Consider the following 22216-nt stretch of genomic DNA (forward strand, 5'->3'; position numbering starts at 1 on the left):
TGCTCTACACCCATTATAGAATAGAGAACTTCAGGGGAAAATGCATAATCCATAGTGTGCCATTAAATTTTTAGCTATCTGCAAATAGTCTTTTCAGGTGAGTTAGGAAAAAGCAATCTATAAATCATAAGATCTTCATATTAAAATGAAGTAAACTGACAAAAAAATAGTAGCTGTAACTCACTATGCCAGAGTGATTTCTTTCCAGAGGGCATATCTTTTAACAATGAAAATAAAAAGCTCCTCAACTCATTGAGCAATTTCCTATTACACTGAGCACCATGTTCTTCCTTAAAAATGGAGATGTATTCTACTCTTGGGTTTACATTTTAAGGGAGGGAGTTAACATCTCTGGTCAAGGGTAAAGATATAGACCAGGGGTCTGCAACTTTCAGAAGTGGTGTGCCAAGTCTTCATTTATTCACTCTAATTTAAGATTTCGCGTGCCAGTAATACATTTTAACGTTTTTAGAAGGTCTCTTTTTATAAGTCTATAACAGGGTTTCTCAAACAGGGGTTGCTGCTTCTGTAGGGAAAGCCCCTGGCGGGCCAGGCCGGTGTGTTTACCTGCCCCATCCGCAGGTCCAGCCAATTGCGGCTCCCACTGGCCGCGGATTGCTGCTCCGTGCCAATGGGAGCTGCTGGAAGTGGCATGGGCTAAGGGATGTACTGGCCACTGCTTCCAGCAACTCCCATTGGCCCAGAGCAGTGATCCGCGGCCAGAGGGAGCCGCAAAACACACCGGCCTGGCCTACCAGGGGCTTTCCCTACAGAAGCAGTGACCCCTGTTTGAGAAACCCTGGTCTATAATATATAACTAAACTGTTGTTGTATGTCAAGTAAATAAGGTTTTTAAAATGTTTAAGAAGCTTCATTTAAAATTAAATTAAAATGCAGAGCCCCCCAGACTGGTGGCAAGGACTCAGGCAGTGTGAGTGCCACTGAAAATCAGCTTGCGTGCTGCCTTTGGCATGCATGCCATAGGTTGCCTGCCCCTAATATACACACTATGGAAGCCATTCCCCGGAAAATTGAACCCCCCACCCCAAACAACAACAGTGGTCCTGGATGATGAATGTCATTGCTTTGTTTTATTTAGTCCAGGGGTTGGCAAGCTATGGCATGCAAGCCAATTTTGAGTGGCATGCTGCTGCCTGCCACAGTCCCATCCCGCTGCCTGCCACAGTCCCATCCCTGAGCCGTACTCAGCCCCCACACCCACGGCTCTCCCCTGACGGTCCTACAGCAGCCAAGCTTCCCCTCTCCCCTGCTTCTTCCCCCAGCGTGGTGCTTTCCTGCCCCTCCCCCTCTCCTTCCCTGCGCCAGTCAGCTGATGGTCCTTGCAAGGGAGAGGGTGGGGAAGAGTGGCAGTGAGCTCGCTTCTCTGTAGAGGAGACAGGGAAGAGGTACAGACGGGGCCTTGGGGAAGGGGATGGGATGGGGCATATCCTTTCCAGCCCCCTGCCATGAGCCGCTCAGGGTAGGGGGCTGGGAGCACCCCCATGAGCTGAGCACCCCAGCCCTCTGCCCTGAACCCTGAACCCCACCCCCATACAAGGCTTCTGCCCTGCACCCCCACTGCCCTCTGCCCTGACCCCTGAACCCCACGCACACCCCCAGCCCTCTGCCCTGACCCTTGAACCCCCTCACACACCCAGCCTTCTGCCCTGCACCCCCCACACCCTCCAGCCCTGTGCACTGACCCCTGAACTCCCCCAGGCCCCCAGCCTTCTGCCCTGATTTGAGCAGGGAGTTGGACTAGATGATCTCCTGAGGTACCTTCCAACCGTGATATTCTCTGATTCTATGATTTATTAGGAAGAAACTTCTTCTGTGCACAGGGCATTCCAGACATTTGATTCCTCAAAAGCAGCTGGTATTGACCACTTGTGGGACAGGAACTGGACAAGATGGACCACTGATCTGATCCAATATGGCAGTTCCTCTGTTATGGGTCACTTGGCAGCCTGGTTCCATACGTCTAGATATTTGTATTTTGGTATTTTTAATATACTCACCAGACAGGAAGTTTTTCTTATTACCAGAATTTTAATATCTGTCCATTAACCCAAATAAGCACAGGCACACAGGAGCGCTGCTTGAACAGATAAGTGAGGGCATGTCTTCACTAGCAATGTTAAAGCACTGAGCTCTCCCAGTGCTGTAAAAAACAAAACAAAAAACACTTCCACAAGGGAAGCAGCTCCCAGCACTGGGAGTGCGGCTCTCAGCACTAATGCACTGTCTACACTGGCACTTTACAGTGTTGAAACTTGCAGCACTCAGCTCTGAGCAAAAAAGTTGCAGCGCTGTAAAGTATCAGTGTAGACAAGGCCTGATAGCTCAGTGGTTTGAGCATTGGCTTGTAAAACCCAGGGTTATGAGCTCAATCCTTAAACAGGCCATTTAGGCATCTGGGGCAAAAATCTGTCTGGGGGTAGGTCCTGCTTTGAGCAAAGCGTTGGACTAGATGACCTCCTGAGATTCCTCCCAATCCTGATATTCTGTAAAAATACAACATCTATGAAACTTTCAAGAACAATAGGACTGCTTCTTGCTGTGACAGACTTAGCTCACAAGACCATCTAGAAGTGCTTCACAGAGCACAACTTTGAAAGCCACTGCCTTAAGGTATTGTCACAAGTGCTAAATGTAGTCTTTGATCCAGCAAGATTACTGTTTCAGAGTTGTAGCTGTGTTAATTTGTATCTGCAAAAAGAACAGGAGTCCTTGTGGCACCTTAGAGACTAACAAATTTAAGCTTATGCCACAATAAATTTGTTAGTCTCTAAGGTGCCATAAGTACTCCTATTCTTTTTGCAAGATTACCGTGACAGTTTTGTTAATAAGATAATTAAACATAATTTAAATCAAAAAAGGATTTAGTTCTTTCAAAATAACGTTTTAAGAGACCTGAATGCTGTAAATCAAACTCAGAATTAGCACAAAATAAATTGGACACTAGAAGAGCCCAATAGATCCCATTATTATGGCACAAATGAGCCAGAGTATATCATCAAGCACCATGTTTAACATTTGAATGAATACTGGGACCTAGTAGTATTGTGGGTAAATGAATTACTCATCAACTGGGAAGACAATTGAAATCCTAGTTACAGCATAAATCAAACTGAGTTTAATGTTTTCATTGTAATTCACAGAGAATATCTGCATACATCATAAAACCAGATATTCTTATTCAACCTGTAATGACACCCATAGAGCAGCTTTCTTTCTACAGATTATCACTATAGTTTAGTTTAACTTTCAGACTATCTTTTGCAGTTATGCATAGCTTTCTTCAATTTATTTGGGCTGAAATTCTCCATAGGCTGCTATGTCTCAGACCTATTAGATTCGGGCAGGGGTGGGAGGAAAGAAGAAGTCCAGGGTTGGGGGTACATTCAGGCCACCATTTTAAAGCATATGCCATAGGTTGTTAGGACATCCCTTTGGGATAAGGATGGGCCTCTCTCCCATCCTAGGCATCCTTCACTGCCTGTAGACATTGCTGTAATACCAGTTTGGAGCGTGTGGTGCAACTCTCTGGTTGTAAGTCTTAAGGAGGAAGTCCTCCTCCCCCCTGCTTCTGGGCATAATAGCAGTACAAAATGAAAGAGGTAAACAAAATAATCCTGCAAGTCACAAGACAGTCTGGGCTCACCTGACTGTTTTTTCAAAAGGCAAAAAGTCTCTGCGAAGGGGGCTGGGTTCCTAATCTCCTGAATGCCTGAGCGGCTCAGGCTGAACCTCCTGCGCTTTAAAAATAAAATAAAAGCAAAGGTGTCTTCTCCATCCCTCCAGAGGGTCCAGGCAACAGGTATTTTAGCTGCTCTCTCCTGTAACAGGCCTAAACCTGAGGAGTCAACTGTAAAATGAACTCCTTTGAAAAATAAGGAGTGAAGAAGACTGGCTCTTGGAACAACTGTTTTTTCATGGTGTTAAAAGTCTTTTAACAGTTGTCCTTCTGGTAGACTTTCTTTGGACTACCACTTTTTATTAGGTCCATCAGAGGTGCTCCCGATAGTGGTAAAAGCCAGGGACAAATCACCCAGCTAGTTCAAGAAAGCATCTTACCTCTTTCTTTGTTTAGAGAATGGGACATGCTGACAATACCTGCACTATGATAATCAGTGGCTCAGATTGGCTTCCTCCCTCATTATAACCCAAGTAACTAACTTCTTGATTGGCCAGATTGGCCGTGATCTCCCCCCGTCAGCCAGCAACTGAAAAATAGCTCATATTTGCTGCACATGATCGTCTCAGTTGTTGCTATATGTATTGTCCAAATATGCAATGGCATACTGCTGATGAAGTCTGAGAACCTTGTCCATTAAATGTTGCAGCTGCTCCATGCAAGCCAAAAAGCACTGTCAGGAAGTGGAAGACCCTGAAAGGTATCAAGAAGGCTGTTTTTTCTTGTGATTCAGCAGCGAAGAGGATCTGCCTTTTGTAAAAGCTACTGTAGTGAGGTATTTGGGGGCTCCAAAATGTTGCAAAAGCTCATCCAATTGTGGCATAGGGTATATTGTCTTGAGATGGTGGTGTATTAGTCTATTCTCCACTGCACCCAGAAGGAATTCATTGCAGAAGGCCTCACCAAGATGTAAAACCTAGGCTCTTTGTTTAGGAGACTGGCACTCATCTGTACTTGTGCAGGCTCTTGGTGAATGGGTGCTTGAAACCCCAGTTTGAGTTCTGGTACGTGAGAAGCATTAAACATCTCTTCCCTGGTTTTCCAAGGCTTCAACAGGTTCACATGGGAAATACTTTTTTTCCCTCCTGCCAGGCAGGCAGACTTTGTAGTCCACAAGGCCAACTGAAAAACCACTTCAAAAGGCACTTGCCATCTGGCTAGCACTATGGATTCCATGCTAGGGAGTAGCAAAAGTACTCATTATCCAGACTGGAAGGTCAGTAGGCATGCAGCCTGGTTATGTTTGTTCTTGCAAGCTCCCTTCTCCCCTCCGCGACAGGTTTTCACAAGCAAACACTCCCAGACTGGAGGCACTCCCTGACATGGAGAACATACTGGGCCATACTGGATATCATCTGGCCATCCCAGCCCTCATATAGAAGGTCCAATATTCCTTGAGGCTATCACCTATATAAACAGATCAAAGGGAGAGAATGCAGTGGAACCTTGCGGTACCTCCTTTATGACAAACAAGAGGGGAGGAAGTAATTGGTCCCAGTGCTTGGGATCAGAGGATAGACATTGTTTTTTAGCATCACTTTAAGAGTTTTGTTGACTCTCTCAACTAATCCATCTGTTTGTGGATGGTAGACATAAGTCTTTGGAGACTTGATCTTCAATAGGGAGCATAACTCCAGCATTAACTGGGATGTAAAGCTGGTCCCTTGATCGGTGAGGTTTTTTTTTTTTTTGGCGGGGGGAGGGGGCAGGGGGAAATCCTTGCTCAAAGTTCCATGGCAACTGCTGTTGCCTTTGTGTAGTGTAGTTGGGGGACGGCCAGGATCACAAGCAAGTGTTCATATCCCACCACACTTTTCTCTAGGAGGTCTACAATATCAGTCTTGATTTGCCTTAAGGGAGTTTTGATCAAGAGGAATGAGATCACAGGGGCCTTTGGGATGCTCTTTGGGGTAGTTAATTGGTACTATGGACAAAAGGCTCAGTATTCTCTAAGCTGACGGTGGTCACTGGGCCAGCAGGAATGAGTCAATACAGAGACTGGGAGAAAACCTTGTCCAAAGTGCCCAGCAGACAAGATGTCATGAGCCAGCTGTAGGAGTGCCCGATTGTATAACATCCTCAGAGAGGGAAGGAAAAGACAGGGAATAGGGGAGAGACAGACAAGCGAGAAGAAGACAGAGGGGCGGGAAAAGGCGGAGCAATAAGAGGACGGGGTTGAATGGCGCAGAGAACGATGCTGAGCCAGCTATACCAGGCCTGCTCTCCCCAGCACCCAGTACTGCTCCCCACTCTCCTGCCCCCATCCCTCCCCAGGCCCAGCTCCCCTCCCTCCTTGCGCCCGCTCCCGCCCCTCGTAGCCTCGATCTCCACTTCACCCGCGCCGGGAGGCAGGCGGAACATGCCAGGCCAGCGCGACCTTTCCCCTCTGACCCTTCACCCCTCCCCCAGCACCGCCCCTGCCAACAGACACCGCGGGGGCGCGGAATTCTGGCGCTGTCGCGAGCCGGTCGCTCTTGGATGACGTGCGGGTCTCCGCGAGCTGCCAGCATGGAGGAGGCCGCGGCGGGAAGCGGCGGTGGTAGCCCTGCCCTGGGACTGGCTCTCGGGGAGCTGCTGGGGGACGGTGAGGAGGGGCTGGCGCGGGGTCCGTGGGGGAGCAGGCGGTGCGGGGTAACAGTGAAGTCGCGGGCGGCGGGGACACGAGTGGGGGATGCTGGAGCTGGGGCACCTGGGCAGCAGAGGCTCTGAGGTGAAGTGAGGGCACCGGGCAGTCGGGCTCTGCTGGGGGCGCACAGGGCGTTGGGCAGCAGAGGGGCCCTGCAGGGGACTGGCACCAGGCTAGTGGTGCGGGCTGTGTTGGGTTTGCCAGCCGGACTAGGGACCGGAGGCGGAAGAGCTGGAGGCTTCGGGGGAGTTTGCTCTGGTAGCAGGGGAACCTTGTCACACCTGTCTGCTTGCGTGGCTGTCTTGCTGCTCCTGCAGGTCCCCACTGTGTGGCCTGCTGGCTGGAAAGGGGGTAACTGCCCTTGCTGGGAGTTGTTCTAGTCCCTGTGCTTCAGGTTTATCGTGGCATCAAATGAAGTTAGTAGGAATTGTGTTGTTGTTAGTGGCCCTTATACACACGAGATCCTGCTGTATATACTGTGGGGGGCAGAAGGTGGCTGCTTCTTAGTGAATGTCCTGTTAGTCCCTGTGTGCAAGGCTTGCTAGCTCAGGAATTCCAGGTTCCTAGTCTGTCCTCTGATTACATCTTCGTCTCTCTAAGAAGGGAGAACTCTGTATTTAAATTGTGCTGATGTTCGTGTCATCTTGTTATGTGGATCGATTGCATGTTGGAATTACAGTCTCCTCTTTAAAAAGCAAAATCCCCTTATAAGGGTTGTCTGCCTCCTCTTCAATTTTTATCATAATGACTAGACTAGAACTAGGAGATGTATTAAATCATTGTAATCATTGTTAATGTTTAGAGTCTCTGGTTTAGTTCTACTGTGGATCACAAATGAAATTCTTTTGGTGGTTTTAATTTAATGCCATAGAAATGAATCTGTTTACAAGATTGCAATATGATTTGATGGTGTCAGTTGCAATTGTCAGTTTTCTGTTTGCAATTCTCAGTAATTTTACTCTGCGTAAAACTTCATCTTATTTAGCTTACAAAATTCTGAAGAGGAAATGGGAAGTATAGTTTTAGTGTAATGCATTCCTGAAAAGGTGGCTTTATCCAGTTTTGGATTTAGGCAGCAAGACATGGGCAATAAAAATGATGTGGTCGAGCATGTCTCCTTTAAATTGGCTCTTTTTGCTAATGGTTGCTCCTTAAATCAACGTCTGGTTATATTCTGGAAACCAGACCACACCTGTTAATAACATGAGGTGTAGGTCTAGTGTACCTGCAGTTCTTTACATCCTTAAATACATATGTAACTTTTGTGGTATGAAAAATAAACAGCTTAAAATATATTTTTTCAGAATGTTACGCTGATTTTTTAAGAGAAGACTTTGATGTAAAGACTTATACCTCTCAATCTATTCATCAAGCTGTGATAGCTGAACAGTTAGCAAAACTTGCTCAAGGAATCAGTCAACTGGATAAAGAGCTTCACTTACAAGTAAGTACCAGGTATGTCATTTGTTTCAGGCAATCATGTACAAACATAGTTTAAAAGTTCAGTATTTCAGTCTTGCATGCTCGTAAAGTTTCCCCACATTCTCAGTAACTAGTGACTAAGGGTATGCCTACACTGCCCACAGCAGCGAGCCTCCCAGCCCAGGTCCACAGACTTGGGCTTGCAGTAGCGCTCTACAGATAACTGTATATGCAGCATTTCAAGTTGCCTCCCTAGTCTTCGGAGTCTGAACTGCGATTTCAAAGCATTGTCTACAGCTGTTTTTAGAGCGCTAGCATGAGCCTGAGTCTGTGAACCTGGGCTGGGAGGCTCATTTCCACGGGCTACCTAATCATACCTAGTGTGTGTCTTTCAAGAATGTTAACTGCAGTGCTTGTTCAATGCACTTCCTCCTCTCTTCTGCTTTCTGACATTTTCACTGGGAACCAGTTTTTAAAAAGTTACCTGTTACGAACATAAGACAAATCTAAATTTACGTTATTTAGTGATCAAGTAACTGATACAGTGATTATTTGGTACTTTGAGATAGAGTCTGAGCTTTTTGAAGTGGGGATCATGTGTAAAATAACTCCACAGAGGACTGTGTACTAATGGATGATATGAAATATTCAGTAATTATTGCAGTTAGCAAACAATGTAATAAATAGAAAGCTAAAATTATAAACGTAAGGGGTGTAGTTCTTTGTTTGCATAACCAGTGCCATTCGCAGCACTAGTGCATCTATATCTAGGGCCCTACTAAATTCATGGTCTGTTTTGGTCAGTTTTGCAGTCAGAGGATTTTGAAAATAGTCAATTGCATGGTTTCAGATGTTTACATCTGAAATTTTACAGTGTTGTAACAGTTGGGGTCCCTACCCAAAAAGAGGATGTGAGGGGTTGCCGGATTTGCCACTCTTACTTCTGCGCTGTTGCTGGTGGGGACGCTGCCTTCAGAGCTGGGTAGAACCCTTGGCTGGATGTCGCCAGTCCTGCCCCCCCTCCCAGATATCTAGGGGGAGGAGAGATCAGGTTACACAGTTTGTGATGTATTTTTCACGGCCATGAATTTGGTAGGGCCCTATTGATATCTGTCAGGTGTAGAATATACCTGTAAATCTGGGATTTTCCTCATAGGAATCGCATTTTCATACTATTAGTGTTTGTTAGCAGAAGTGATAGAACAGCAATATACTTTTCTCAGAGCTTCATGAAAGATCTCCCTCCTTTTGTGGAACATCCTTTGACACCAATAGAAGAACATTCATGTAAGGAGAGCAGAGTTTCAGATCTATTGTGCATATCTAAGAGGATGATTGTCCTAAATATAGAATTAACTGGAAATACTTTACAGGGTGTGGTGACACCGTGGGCTAGTTAGAAGCTTCTCTCTTCTAGAGACTTGTGTAAACGTTTTGTTCATGTCCCGACTATATAAGAAACTTGAATTTTTCTCAATTTATCCCTTGTAAATGTTTTTCCACATCTCATATTTTGACACAGCTGGCATTCTGGATTTAGAAAAATCCAGGATTTAGTTAAATATGTGAAGAAGGCAAGGACTAAGGTTAATCACTGGATGGTGGGTAAATTTAAACATTATCGGCTGTAATCTGCCTGGCTAGCCCAGTTGCTGAACATCAATTCAGAAAAAAATAATTGAATAAATAAAAAGTTTGTATTACTAAAATAAAATGTTTGTGTCCTTAAAGCATAAACTATATCAGTTTGGTGCTGACTGTGAAGAGTCTCATCTGATTTAAAATGTCTTATGGACACAAATGAATTTTTAAGGTAGAGGGGTTTGACTGTAAAGCCAGTGGGGAAAAATAGAGAGGTCCCTTGTCACTCAGGGATTCTTCCTACCCTGAGAATCACTTTTTTCTCTTCTAAGCCCACTCATGGATATATGCTTAAAGAAAATCTGAGTTTATATTTTTGGAATTAGCCTTGCAAATAATGATTGGTGGTCTAATTTTTCAGGTAGTTGCAAGACATGAGGACTTATTGGCACAAGCAACTGGGATTGGATCTCTGGAAGGTATAAATTCATTTTATGCTGGTTAGTTTTTAGCATGATGGAGACACTGTTAATAGCTTCATAGTTAAGGTGACATCAGATTGTTGAGTAGTAAAGTTACTGGACAGAGGTCTTACTTTATTAACTTATGGCAGTTTTCTTTACTGTCAGCAGATGGAGCTGTAAGGAGAGTATTTTGTTAATACTTTTTTTAACGTAATTACACTATAGAAAGATTTGTTAATGGAAGGAATGTTCTAAGCAACTTAAATAATGCAATCAAATTTCTGTAAGTATCTTGAAAACTCACACTGTTATAAAAATTTCATACAGTAGCCTCCAGTCTATCAACTAACACACCATTCAGTGACATGTTGCCAGGAATACCAGCTTTGTGAATGGTGGAACATGTTTCTAATGTCATTTAATCTACAAATAAAGAACAAAGTAGTTATTTTGTGGTCTTAGTTGCATCACTTCCTTTTTGTAGTAAGAGGCTGCAAAATTAAATACAGATTTTTGATTCCACTGATTGGGGTCTGGTATAATACCAATTGCTGATCAAAAAGTCCTAATTTGGGAACTATTATGTCTGCATGAAAAACTGGTCATTATGTGGCTTTTCAAAATAGATAAAAGGTTTCAGAATCTCACTTACTTTAAGATTACATTTTGGGTCCCATTAGCCCAAACTGGGGTCAGGATATTACATGGACAAGTCAGCCTCCACCCCAAACTCTGCTTTGCCTCCATTATTTATAATGGTGTTAAATATATATAAAGGTGTATTTAGTTTAGAAGGGGGCGGGGGTCACATTCAGAGGTTTCCTATATAAAAGGGGTCAGCAACACAAAAGTTGGAGAACTACTGCATTAGCCGTTACAGTCTTGCTAATTTCTTCCTAACAGTCTTGCTTGGTGGCACCTGCAGATTTTATGAGTGTACTCTCCACTCCCTTATCCAAGACATGTAATGCAAATATTGAAAGGTACAAGACCCTGGACTGATCTCTGCAGGACCCCACATAGATATGACCTCCCAGTTTGACAGCAAACCATTGATAGCTACTTTCTCAGTACAGACTTTCAACCAGTTCAACAATTATAGACTTGGTTAAAGTTGATGAATGTGCTAACCAGATGCCAGGGGATTTGTGTCTCCCCTTTTCTTCTTCTGGTTTTCAAATTTTCAGCAAAATCAAAAGGGCTCTGGCCTCTGATGCTGAGAAGATTCCTTGAAATTTTGGATTTAAACTGATGTGGTGTTCAAAAGTTACTGTGTTACAGCCAGCCAGCCAAGCAGAGAAATGTCTCTGCCAAAAAAGAAGAAAAATGAGTTGTCACACTTATGTATCAAAATTGCTAAACACTTCTCCTCAGCTCAGCAGTGTCAACCCTTAAAATGCTACTGTTTTCTAAACTGCCAGGCAAATGAATGCTTAGGAAGATGGTTTGTACTCCACATTCAAATGATTGAAGTGGGCAAGTGCTGATAAACATCCCCCAGTCACATTCCTCACCCAGTATCAATTTGTGCCCAGTTGAACTTAAATGCCCTAAAACCATGCTTGGTTTTGAAGGCACTCTACTTTTATTGGGAAGACTTAACAATAGAACTTGCTTGGACACTTCGCTCTATGATGGCAAAGTTCTTTAAACATTAATTCACCCCTATTCAGTATACATGGTAAGTTACATTCTGAAACTCATGAAAATAAAGTACGAAGAGGTTAAATGGCTTGTTTGAGTCATACAGTGTGTCTGTTTCAAAACTGGCATCAGAGTTTGGGTTGCCCAATTCCAGTCCTGTGCTCTAACCTCTGGTTCATGCTGCCTTCTTTTGAATTCAATGCCTATCTTACAAACTATAAACAATAATTGCAATTGCATCCTTCTTTATAGTACTATATGCTGCTCTCTTTAACTGCTTCACTGGAATTGTGTTAATAAAGATGGTTTTAATTTATTTACCCCACCCCACCCCACCCCAGCAGCTCATTCAGTGAGAAACTGTGCATTTGTTCTTACGTTTCAGTATTCCCAAAGCTGCACATCCTCCTGCTCCCTGGGCACTGAACTGGTACCCACTTGGGTGTTTAACCTGAGTGGTCCTGTGTGGTGGGGTGCCTTAGGTATAGATTCATAGGATGTAGATATTAAGACACCAAAATGGGGTGAGATACTTGAGTAATGGGAGTGGAGAGCAAATTCTGATTTAACATTTTTTAAAGGTACAAACCTGAAATTCCCAACGTTAAAGTTTTACTTTTTTCTTTAAACATTTCACCTCCTCCTCCCTCCCAATGAAATAAATCTTTTATCAGTCAATCCACCTGAAATTTAAGTTTGCTCCTCCATCTACATAGAGACCTTTTTAAAAAAAAGATGGGGCTTTTTGGTCTTTGTTGGGGTTGGGATTATACAGCATATTTGAGGGATGCTAGTAAAATACTTCAATTTTAAACAGTTAAAAAAAACCTTTGTCAGTCTGGAAAGTGGCTTGGCCTGGGGACTTCAAATTTGTTTAATTTTAATTGGCCTTAATGAGAACTGATGTTTGTGGTTATTCTTAATTATTCAATCTAAATTTCATTATAGAATTAAAATCTTTAACAATATAATTTCTCTCCATGAATTGCAGTAGCTGCTTTGGATCACATGAAGAAAGCCTAGCCTGAAAGATACCCTGGGGATATCCTAATAAGCTCTGGTATAGGTGAAAGGCACTGCATAGAGGCAGTATAGAACAGTGTACTCAGCATAGGGCTAAAAGCCAGAAGCTTCTAAATTCTATTCTCAGCTCTTCTACTCTGTATAACCTTAATAATTAAGCCTTGTGGTTTTTGTCCACTGATCTCGCAGAGCTGTGCAAAAATTAGTTATGACTAATGGTCTCCCTGTAAGGTAGGGAAGTAACTCATTGTCCACAAAAGTTGAATGATTTGTCCAAGGCGTTACAGCAAGTCTGTATCAGAGCAGAATCTTGACTGTCATTCCCTATACTCTAGTCTGGATTACATTACATCCCATGGAAATTCATTTCGGCAAGACTGTAAACCTCTCCATGTCTCTGTTTTTAATTTTTGCTTGTTTTTCCCTACACTTTTCTCTGTATCCTAGCTCTGCTACTTTCCGGAGCACATAGATCATAAAACCTAGGAAACAATGTGCAGCTTGGCAAGTGGTATGGTTTGATGGGGTGGACTGGATTGAGCTAGTGGGGGGAGAGAAATTTTAGCCATGCAAAAACTGAAAGGCTTAATGTGGCCACCTCACAGCTTCCAAGCAAATACACTGACATAACACTGAGGTCTTTTTTCTCCTATTGCCACAAAACAGTAAATTCCTGAAAAAAACATGTAAAGTGGAGTTAGGGTTGCAAATACCTTTTTTTAAGAAGAAAACTGTAATAGACTAATGTTTAAAAGATGAGAGAGCCAGGAATTCAAAGGTAAAGTTACACTAAAAACAAATAACTTTATCAAATACTAGAAAGTTTAGAAATATAAAGTTACAGTTCCACAAAACAGCCTTAACTCTACCCTTCATCCAAAACGATGACATGGTCTGCACACCATTTATCTTCCACATGACAATATTCACAGAGTAAAAAATACTTAATTTAAGTTGCTACTTAACATGAAAAATGGATGGATATCAGAGAAAATCAGCATGTGTGTATGTATGGGGGAATCTGACAGTCTGAGAATATGGCAATATTCAAATATCCTCACAGCCCGCAGACTCTCTTAAATGCGTAAGAGTGAAATATCTCCTTACTAATTCAAAAAGCCAACCTTGACTAACCCCCTTTTCTCTCTCCTGTAGAACAGAAGTCTCTTAAAAACTGTTTACCCTTTCTACATCCTGTGCATGTCTGGTATGGGCCACAAACTAATCTGGCCCAGAAAGCATCCATTGATTCCTTAGCCCAATGTGATCAGAGGTCTTGACATCTCTTGTATTATACTCCATGCATGGAATATATATATTTTTTCCCACGTCTTCCATCCCAATTTCCTACTATTGTAAGGAGACCACTTAATATTAGTAATGGTATTGTGGGATCATTTTAATTGCTATTGCACTGTCCTGCTACCTTTCTTCCTGCAGAAGCCAGAAGGCCTAGCCTTTTTAACCGACTTTCCACTATACATTCCATAGTCGTCATCCTCATGTGAGTTGGGAATCACATGTCCTCTATTCTGTATATTAAATGGGGAAAAAACCTTTGTTAATGCAGAATTAAGATTGTCCAGTGATCGCTTGTGCCCTTTCAGAAGTTTGAATTTTGCTGAACTCTGGAAACCAGGAAATTCAGAGTAAATGCCCACACAGCTTTAAATCTGTTTTCCCAGAACGGGCATTGGCCCCTGGGAATGATCTGCATGCACTTCAGCTGCATTCACTGTGATCGGTGTAGGTGTAGTAAATGGTGGAGGAATCAGTTGGAGCAGTTTGTGGGGAGCTGTGATTGTGATAAGAGGAGATCTGAGTCCCTGCATGTGTATCAAAGGACAGGTGCATGTGTACCTTGAGGTTCTGATCTGCATCATTTCAGCACAGAATTCTGTAGGCTGTGTCAGTGGCAGAGCTCTGGGGTCTTTTGGCCGTTGGTGCTGGAAGTGGTGAGGTGGGATATGAGAGCTAGGGAAAGTAAAGATTTAGGTGGCACCCTCTGTGCAACCATGATGGGATTGTACATTTTTTTTCCAAATGTGGTTTTCAGTGTCTGAGCATAAGGCAGGTGTAGGCAGCACTTGTCATCACAGTGAAAAGATAGAGTTGGAAAGTGTGTTATGAGCATATTGAGGTATCACTCTAAGAGGGCAGAGTTAAGATTACATGAACATTTACTTAATTGTGTATTTTCTGGTTCAAAAGCATGAGTTTTGTTGAACTCTGAAGGGACACAGGCTCTCACTGCTTAACTCTGCATTAACAAATCTTTTGCAATTTAATTTCCTCCCTTTTTATTTTTTTTAAGCAGAAAGAGAAATGCTTGTTGGTCCTTTAGGCAGTTATTGTTCTCACCTAGATTTATAGCTAATGTGCTACTGAGGCTAGGTAATAATCAGAAGACATAGCTTTTATATAGTGGTTTTCATCAATAGATTTCAAGAGCTTTACATCATTATCCCAATTTTACAGTCGGGAAAACTAGGGCACAGAGGGTGACATGACTTGCCCAGGGTCACCCAGCAGACTGGTAGCAGAGCTAGGAATAGTCCTTGTCTGTGGTCTTTCTGCTAGGAGACAGAGTTAAAAAATAAAAAATATATGGAGATATACCTATCTCAGAGCTAGAAGGGACCTTGAAAGGTTATCAGGTCCAGTCCCCTGCCTTCATTAGCTGGACCTAGTACCGTCCCTGACAGGTTTTTTTTGCCCGAGATCACTAAATGGTCCCCTGAAGGATTGAACTCACAACCATGGGTTTAGCAGACCAATGCTCAAACCATTGAGCAGTGTGATTCCTTACATGCTCCGTTCCCTTCCTTCCACCTTTCTACATTTTGTTACAGTAGAATGGGGTAATTGTTGTCCTTTGAAATGTTTTCATTGGGTAGTTGCTAACGTGGCCAGTGAGACAAATCTCATCCATGGTTTGTCCTAAAATCTTGACAGTTTTATTACATGGTTGTTAAAGTAACTCTGACCATATGAGAGAGAACATACACCAGTCTTCTTTCTCCACCTCCTTCCTGACTATTCTTTGCAACATGTACCCCCACCGCCACCATTCCCCGGCCCCTCTCTCTCGTTCCCATCCTGTTTAGCCATTAGATGGCACTGTAGAAGCCATTAACATGTAAGAAGCTGCTCCTTGCTGTCTCCTGCCCTATTCTCCTATATACAAACACATCGCAGACAGCAGCTTAGTGGAAGGTCACATGTTACCTTGGTTATATAACCCGAGATGCAAACGTGACACCTTCAGTTTGGGCTTGAATAGGGACTGGGAGTGGCTGGTATCGACACCTCTCTTGGTATTGACACCTCATCAATTCCTGGGAGTGGACTATATCCACCCTGACTAAATTGTCCTTCAACATTGGTTTGCCACTTGTAAGGAAACTGCCTTTTCTACATGTGCCAATATATATTTATGCCTGCATCTGTAATTTTCACTACATGCATCTGAAGAAGTGGGTGTTTTACCCATGAAAGCTTTTGCCCGAATAATTCTTAGTCTTTAAGGTGCCACTGGACTCCTTGTTTTTGTGGATACAGACTAACATGGCTACCCTCTGATACTAAGAAAATGTATGGCTATCCAGTCTGATGATGTCGTGGCATTAGGTATGTTTTCTATGTGGCTGTGTAGTCCTATCCACGAGGAGCAAAATTGTGAACAGATGTCAACATGGGAATGTGCATGCTCCCAGTAAGGAGCTGGCATGATGCTTGTTCCTTTTTTGATCATTTTTTCACCTCTGCCTTCTTCAAAGTGTTTGCAACCTTTATTGGCAGTTGCTCTGTGTTCAGATCTGTCTGTGGCTGTGTCTTTAAAGTTATCAATATTTATGTTTCATGAGATAAGATTCTGCTTATGGGTGTTTTTGAAGTGCTTTTGTTGACCACACCTGCATTTTCTGAGTGTCAGCTTGCATAAAAAACTTTTTTCTGGAGTCTGATTGTCCATTCTGATTCCATGTCTCAAAGCGATTGTTTCAGGTCATGTCAACTGCTCCATTCCTGTCAGTGGATGTTGCCATCTCCCTCCCCAGTGCTGGAGAGTGTCAAGCAAACCTTTTCCCTTCTCGTCACCTCAGTCTCAGCAGTGTGTTGTTGGTGTATGCTCTTAGTATGCCTGTTCCAAGTTCCCCACCTAGTGGGGCAGGGCTTTCCCAGACCTTGGCTCACATGAGGTGGCAGGGATGAAGGATCAGACTCCTGTAGATGAACAGTTGGTCTCCCAGAATTTGGCATCCTTGGTCAGGGAGCAGGGCTCAGACATGTGTAGGTGGCAGGGAACCTCAGCTCACACGGAGGGTGTAGGGAGAAGGGTCAGGCTCCCCCAGGTAGAGAAGCCCCCTCTAGAACCTGGCTCACATAAGGGGGACATGGATATGTGGGGTCACACTCCTGTAGATGGACTGGGGCCCACCAAATAGTTATGCACGGACACACATGGGAGGGGAATGTTGGACAGACACATGTCCTTGCCCTTTTCTCCATGTGATTTTTCCCCTCTCCCTGCAACCTCTCTTTCTATTCCCATCTACTCTTCCAGCCCGTACTACCCTCCTTCCCAGCAAGCATTTGGTTTTGTCATTTATTTTCTAAAGCTACAACAACCAATTGTTTCAGTGCCTTCTGAATACAGTATTCTGCTATACTCAGATGAAGTTTCCCCAAAATAAAAATCTCCCTTTGTTAGAGGAAGATTGGAGCATTATGCCTGTTGTTTAACTTCTATCTTGGATTTGGATTTGAACTTTCAGTGCTTGAACTCGATGACTGTCATGTACCCTCAGAACCTCCCATCTTCTATGATATAGAGGTAGTTTTCCAAATAGTTAGCCTCTCTGCACATGCTCAGTGTAATCTGTTGGGCATCTGTGTGCCTAACTGAGAATATCAGCATGGAAGGCTACTGAGTAACAAAATGGTGGGAAATGCCAATGATCTTGGAGAACCTGGTTACTTTAGGGTGACCAGATGTTCCGATTTTATAGGGACAGTCCCAATTTTGGGGTCTTTTTCTTATATAGGCTCCTATTGTGCCCCACCTTGTCCTGATTTTTCACACTTGCTGTCTGGTCACCCTGCTGACCTTGAAGGAAAACACTGGTGTACTCTAAATTGAGCAAGAGCTGAGATAGCAAAGACTGGTGATATGACCAAGAGGAAGCTGGAGGAATGACCCCAAATGTGACTGTAGGGAATCTAGGCAAACACTTGAACACAGCCTGACAAAGTGCCCCACCTCCATTAACATCACGTACTCCTGAGCAGCTAGTCAATTTAAGTGAAAACATCAGGTCTTGGCTGTGGCTTTGGAGCGACAAGTGATGATGATGAAGAGCTAAAGAAGAAACTCTTTTTCAATACTATTTAATTTGATTTCCTCCACAGGGTTGGTGAGTGCCATGCACTCTATTGGGGTAACCATTGAGCATTTCAGACCCTCGTACGATGATCCGAGTCCTGGTTTGATCTCTATCTGTGAGCAAAAAGTCAGAATATGCAACATTTCAGAAAAGCTGTTTTTGATGGGGTCTACATCTTGGGGGTCCCAAATTTGAATTACTGACTGTATCCTGTGCCTCCTTAAGGCACACCACATTTCAAGGCAATCCGATTAACCATATGAATTTTAGACCACTTATAACAGTCGAGCTTGAAACAGAAAGCTGATCTTAACTCTAGCAGAACTGTTGCTCTACTGTAATAAATGTTACAGGTCTTTTACCATCCCAGTCATCAAGTCAGTTTAGAACTTCTCAATTTATGAAGGAAAAAAGAATTGACATGTTTATACAATGTATGAGGATTCGTTTGTAAACAAAGACTAAAAAAGTGTGAAGATTTTAGTATTTGTGAACAGTCAAAGTATCCCTGTGAGATGGAGGTTGGCTGGCAGATTTAAGGTTGTTTATTGAAATGTGTAATTGTATTTAATGTTTATGCAGTTAAGTAGTTTGAATTGGGAGTACTTGAATATTTCTCTACATCCTTTTCAGTTCACTCTGATAGTTTTTTTTTTTTTTGGTACTGCAATATAAAGATAAATGTTAAGTAAAAACCTTAAGTTGACAATTTCTGTTTAAAGTTCTTCATTTTGCTTTGTCTTTAAATTAATAATAATAATAAAAAAACTATTGGGCTAATAAGGTGCTACAGAGCTGTGGTTTTTGTGGAACTTGTGAGCTCAGTAGGAGAACTAGGAATTCATGAACATCCCTATCTCTGCCACCATATTGGAGGAACTGCGAGGGACCAGCATCATCTTTCTTTGTCGATTCTGCAGAATTTTGGTCCTGGTTTCTCCTCTCCCTTGCAATACACTGAATTATACAAGTGCTGAAGAATGCTTGGCTTCTGCCAGTTTACACTGGTCTATGGTGGAAGTTTATACTGTACGATCTAGACTGGGGTGGGCAAAGTACAGCCCGCAGGCTGAATCTGGCCTGCCAGCCATTTTAATCCAGCCCTCGAGCTCCTGCTAGGAAACAGAGTCTGGGGTTTGCCTCGCTCTGGCACTCCAGCTGGAGAGCAGGGTCAGGGGCCACTCCATGCAGCTCCTGGAAGCAGTGGCATGGCTCCCTCTGTCTCCTACGCATAGGACAGCTAGGGGACTCTGCTCTGCACACTTCCCCTGCCCCAAGCGCCGCTCTGGCAGCTCCCTTTGGCCAGGAACTGCGGCCAGTGGGAGCTGCAGGGGTGGTGCCTGCGACGGGGCACTGCCTGCAGAGGAGACAGTGCGCAGAGCTGCCTGGTTACGCCTCCATGTAGGAACTGAAGAAGGGACATGCTGCTGCTTCCAGGAGCTGCTTGTAAGTGTTGCCCAGAGCCTGCACCTCTGAGTCTCCCCCTGCGCCCCACTCCCTGCCGCAGCCCTGATCCCCCTCCCACCCTCAAAACCCCTTGATTCCAGCCTGGAGCACCGTCCTGCATAGGGCTGCCCAGAGGATTCAGGGGGCCTGTGGTCCTCAGCGGCGGGGGGCCCCCGCTTTGGCTGTAATTTGGTGGTGGGGGGTCCTTTCACTCCGGGATCTGCTGCCAAAGTGCCCCAAAGACCTGCAGTGGGGGCCCCCTGCTGCCGAATTACCTCCAAAGCGGGATCCGCTGCTGAAGTGCCGGGTCTTCAGCTGTAATTTGGCAGCGGGGGGGTCCTTCCACCCTGGGATGGAAGGACTCCCCCACTGTCGAAGACCTGGAGCGGAAGATTCTCCGAGGGCCTGGGCCCCACGAAAGTTTTCTGGTGCCCCCACAGCGAGTGAAGGACCCCCTCCAGAGGCCCCGATAAACTCTCGTGGGGGCCCCTGCAGAGCCTGGGGCATGGGGCAAATTGCCCCACTTGCCCACCCCGAGCGGCCCTGGTTCTGCACCCCAAACCTCTCATCCCCAGCCCCAACCCAGAGTCCACATCGCTAACTGGAGTCCCCACCCAGCCTGGAGCCCTCTACCACACCTTGAGCTCATTTCTGGCCCCACCCCGGAGTCCGTACCCCCAACTGGAGCCCTCACCCCCTGCTGCAACCCAACCCCAATTTTGTGAGCATTCATGGCCTGCCATACAATTTCTATTCCCATATGTGGCCATCAGCCCGAAAAATTTACCCACCCCTGCTTTATATCTGCCCTGACACTAAAAATAGAAAAAAAAAAACCAAAAACAAACAAAAACAAAACAAACAAACAAAAAACCAAAACCAAAACCTGAGGATTAATTTTGTCCTGCTGCTAAATGATTCTATAATCTTTTCTTGTTTTGAAGAGGGTATAAAATATGCATCAGCAGACAAGAAATTTTTTTTTCTTGCCCTCTTAAAAGAAACAGGTAAAATGGCTATCTAACATGTCAGAAAAAACACATCCCTGTGTGGACTTGTTCTGGTAATTTCCATAGCCAACTTACAAGGAGCTCATAGTGGTATTGTTGACTTACTCTTAACTAGAGCAGCCTGAACATGGACATTTATGTTTCAGTTCTTTGTTCTTGTTTGATTGGATTTTCAGTTCCTCTTATGCATTGGCTTCTCTGAACTAATGATTTTTGCAGATTGTCTGTAGTCTTGCCAATGCCAAATGAGTTCTGCCTTTGTACGTGTCTTGTCTCTTACAATTGCTCAGACATGCATATTGGTTACATGGGAAATCTGTATGCTAAGCATGACAAGTTCAAAAACCCAGGCTCCCACAGTTGTGTTTTAACTGTGTTGTCTGAATAGCCATGCTGGGCATCAAACTGTGTTCTTGGAGTGCAGCAGACTATAAATGCTGATTTGTTCAGAACTGGAAATATGTTGAGTCATGGTGCCGTGGATATAATTTCTTTCTTTGTTGTTTGAAGGTGTTGTTACTTTAAAGCATCAATAAATTTATTTTGCCCTTTATGGTTTCATGTCTAGAAGGATTTATAATTTGAAATTCAGCAAGATTCAGATGGAAATAGCCTTACTCACATCGAATAGCACCGTATTCTATATAGATTCTTGTACCGCACTTATCACCGTAGTATCAGAGCACCTTCCAGCAGTGTACTAAGCAATATGACTACACTTCTGTCACATGTTATTTGTGCTCTCATCCTCTCTCTAGGGGGAAGAAACATGTGCGGTGGACTGTCTTGTTCTGGAAGGTGTTTTTAAAAGGTTGCTGTGTATTAGAGAAGGCAAGGTCAAAGAAATGCACCTTGCACTTAGAGCAATAGGTGGTGAGGTTTATGATCCTCTTTAGTTCCTAAAAGAGTTCTTTCCACGGTCTCAGACCAGCCTCAGAGAAAGTTCTGTCTCCTACACAGACAAACTTTGCCCTTATTGTAGAGTTCAGTTGTTCTAGAGGAGTTTAGTTGTTGATGACAGTCTTCATCCCAGAGATTTAAGGGGTCTTTTAGATACCATGGCCCAAGCCAGGGAGTGCCTTGGAGATAAGGATGGAGCCCTTGAATGTGACTATTTTCTATGGGAAGCCAATGTAGAGAGTACAGGACAGGTCTGATGTGTTTGTGGTAGCCTCTGTTGCTAACGAGATGCCCTGCAGTATTCTGTAGTAGTTGGAGTTTTCTGAATGCTGATAACTTCATGTCGATATATATATATATATATGACATTGCTGTAACCTAGCCAAGAATTGTGGAATGTGCAAATAACAGGCCAGACCATCACTTGTTGGGATGGGATGGAGTCTCCTCTAGCCAACCGAAGGTGAAAGAGCCTTACTTGCTGATGTAGCTATTGAGAGCTTAGTATTAGCTAGAATCCAAGGGTGTTCTTGAACCACAGACCGAAATGACTAATTGTGGCTGTGTTACTCCTGGTAAAAGGTTCTGGTAATTTTGTTTTTTTGACAAATAGATTCCTTATGAGGCATATTAATACAGATCTTGATGTAATTTATTTAAATTACAATACAGAACTATATTTCCTGCACCTGTCAGAAGCAGTGCACAGGCTTGGGGGAGTCAGGGGTAACGGAAAAGGTGAGGGAGAGAGAAGGAGCCTAGGAAAGAACCTGGAGGGTGTTGGGTGTGGGTAGGAGGTTTTTCTTGGGGGGTCTGTGAGATTGTTAGGGTGTTGGGAAGCATCCCCCTTTCAGACCCTGGCTGACCCCAAGCCTCTCCCGTTTAGTCAGGCACTTTTGCCTCTGTTCCGGCACTCCTCATCCCCCTGGGTCTCTGTAGCCTCATTCCCTCAACCCCAGGCTCATCGCTGTCACTCCACTAGCTCCTGAGCCCATGCTCCAGTCTGTCTCCCTACTAGC

The 22216-nt window shown here is 44.0% G+C and overlaps 1 protein-coding gene across 3 annotated transcripts in view; it reads left to right on the forward strand.

The window, feature by feature from the left end:
• Positions 1 to 6110: 6110 nt before the first annotated feature.
• The window catches only part of COG5 (component of oligomeric golgi complex 5), a 346421-nt gene continuing 330315 nt past the window's right edge, over positions 6111 to 22216 (forward strand). For 2 of the 3 annotated variants that reach the window (XM_030549122.1, XM_030549260.1), the window contains exons 1-3: positions 6111 to 6281; positions 7628 to 7767; positions 9748 to 9805. In XM_030549122.1, the coding sequence (XP_030404982.1) occupies positions 6176 to 6281; positions 7628 to 7767; positions 9748 to 9805 (304 nt within the window). In that variant the 5' untranslated portion in view covers positions 6111 to 6175. The remainder of the gene's footprint in view (positions 6282 to 7627; positions 7768 to 9747; positions 9806 to 22216) is intronic. The other variant, XM_030549212.1, reaches the window with a different exon arrangement.

The sequence above is a fragment of the Gopherus evgoodei genome, chromosome 1 (assembly GCF_007399415.2).
Source record: "Gopherus evgoodei ecotype Sinaloan lineage chromosome 1, rGopEvg1_v1.p, whole genome shotgun sequence".
Classification (NCBI taxonomy): Eukaryota; Metazoa; Chordata; order Testudines; family Testudinidae; genus Gopherus; species Gopherus evgoodei.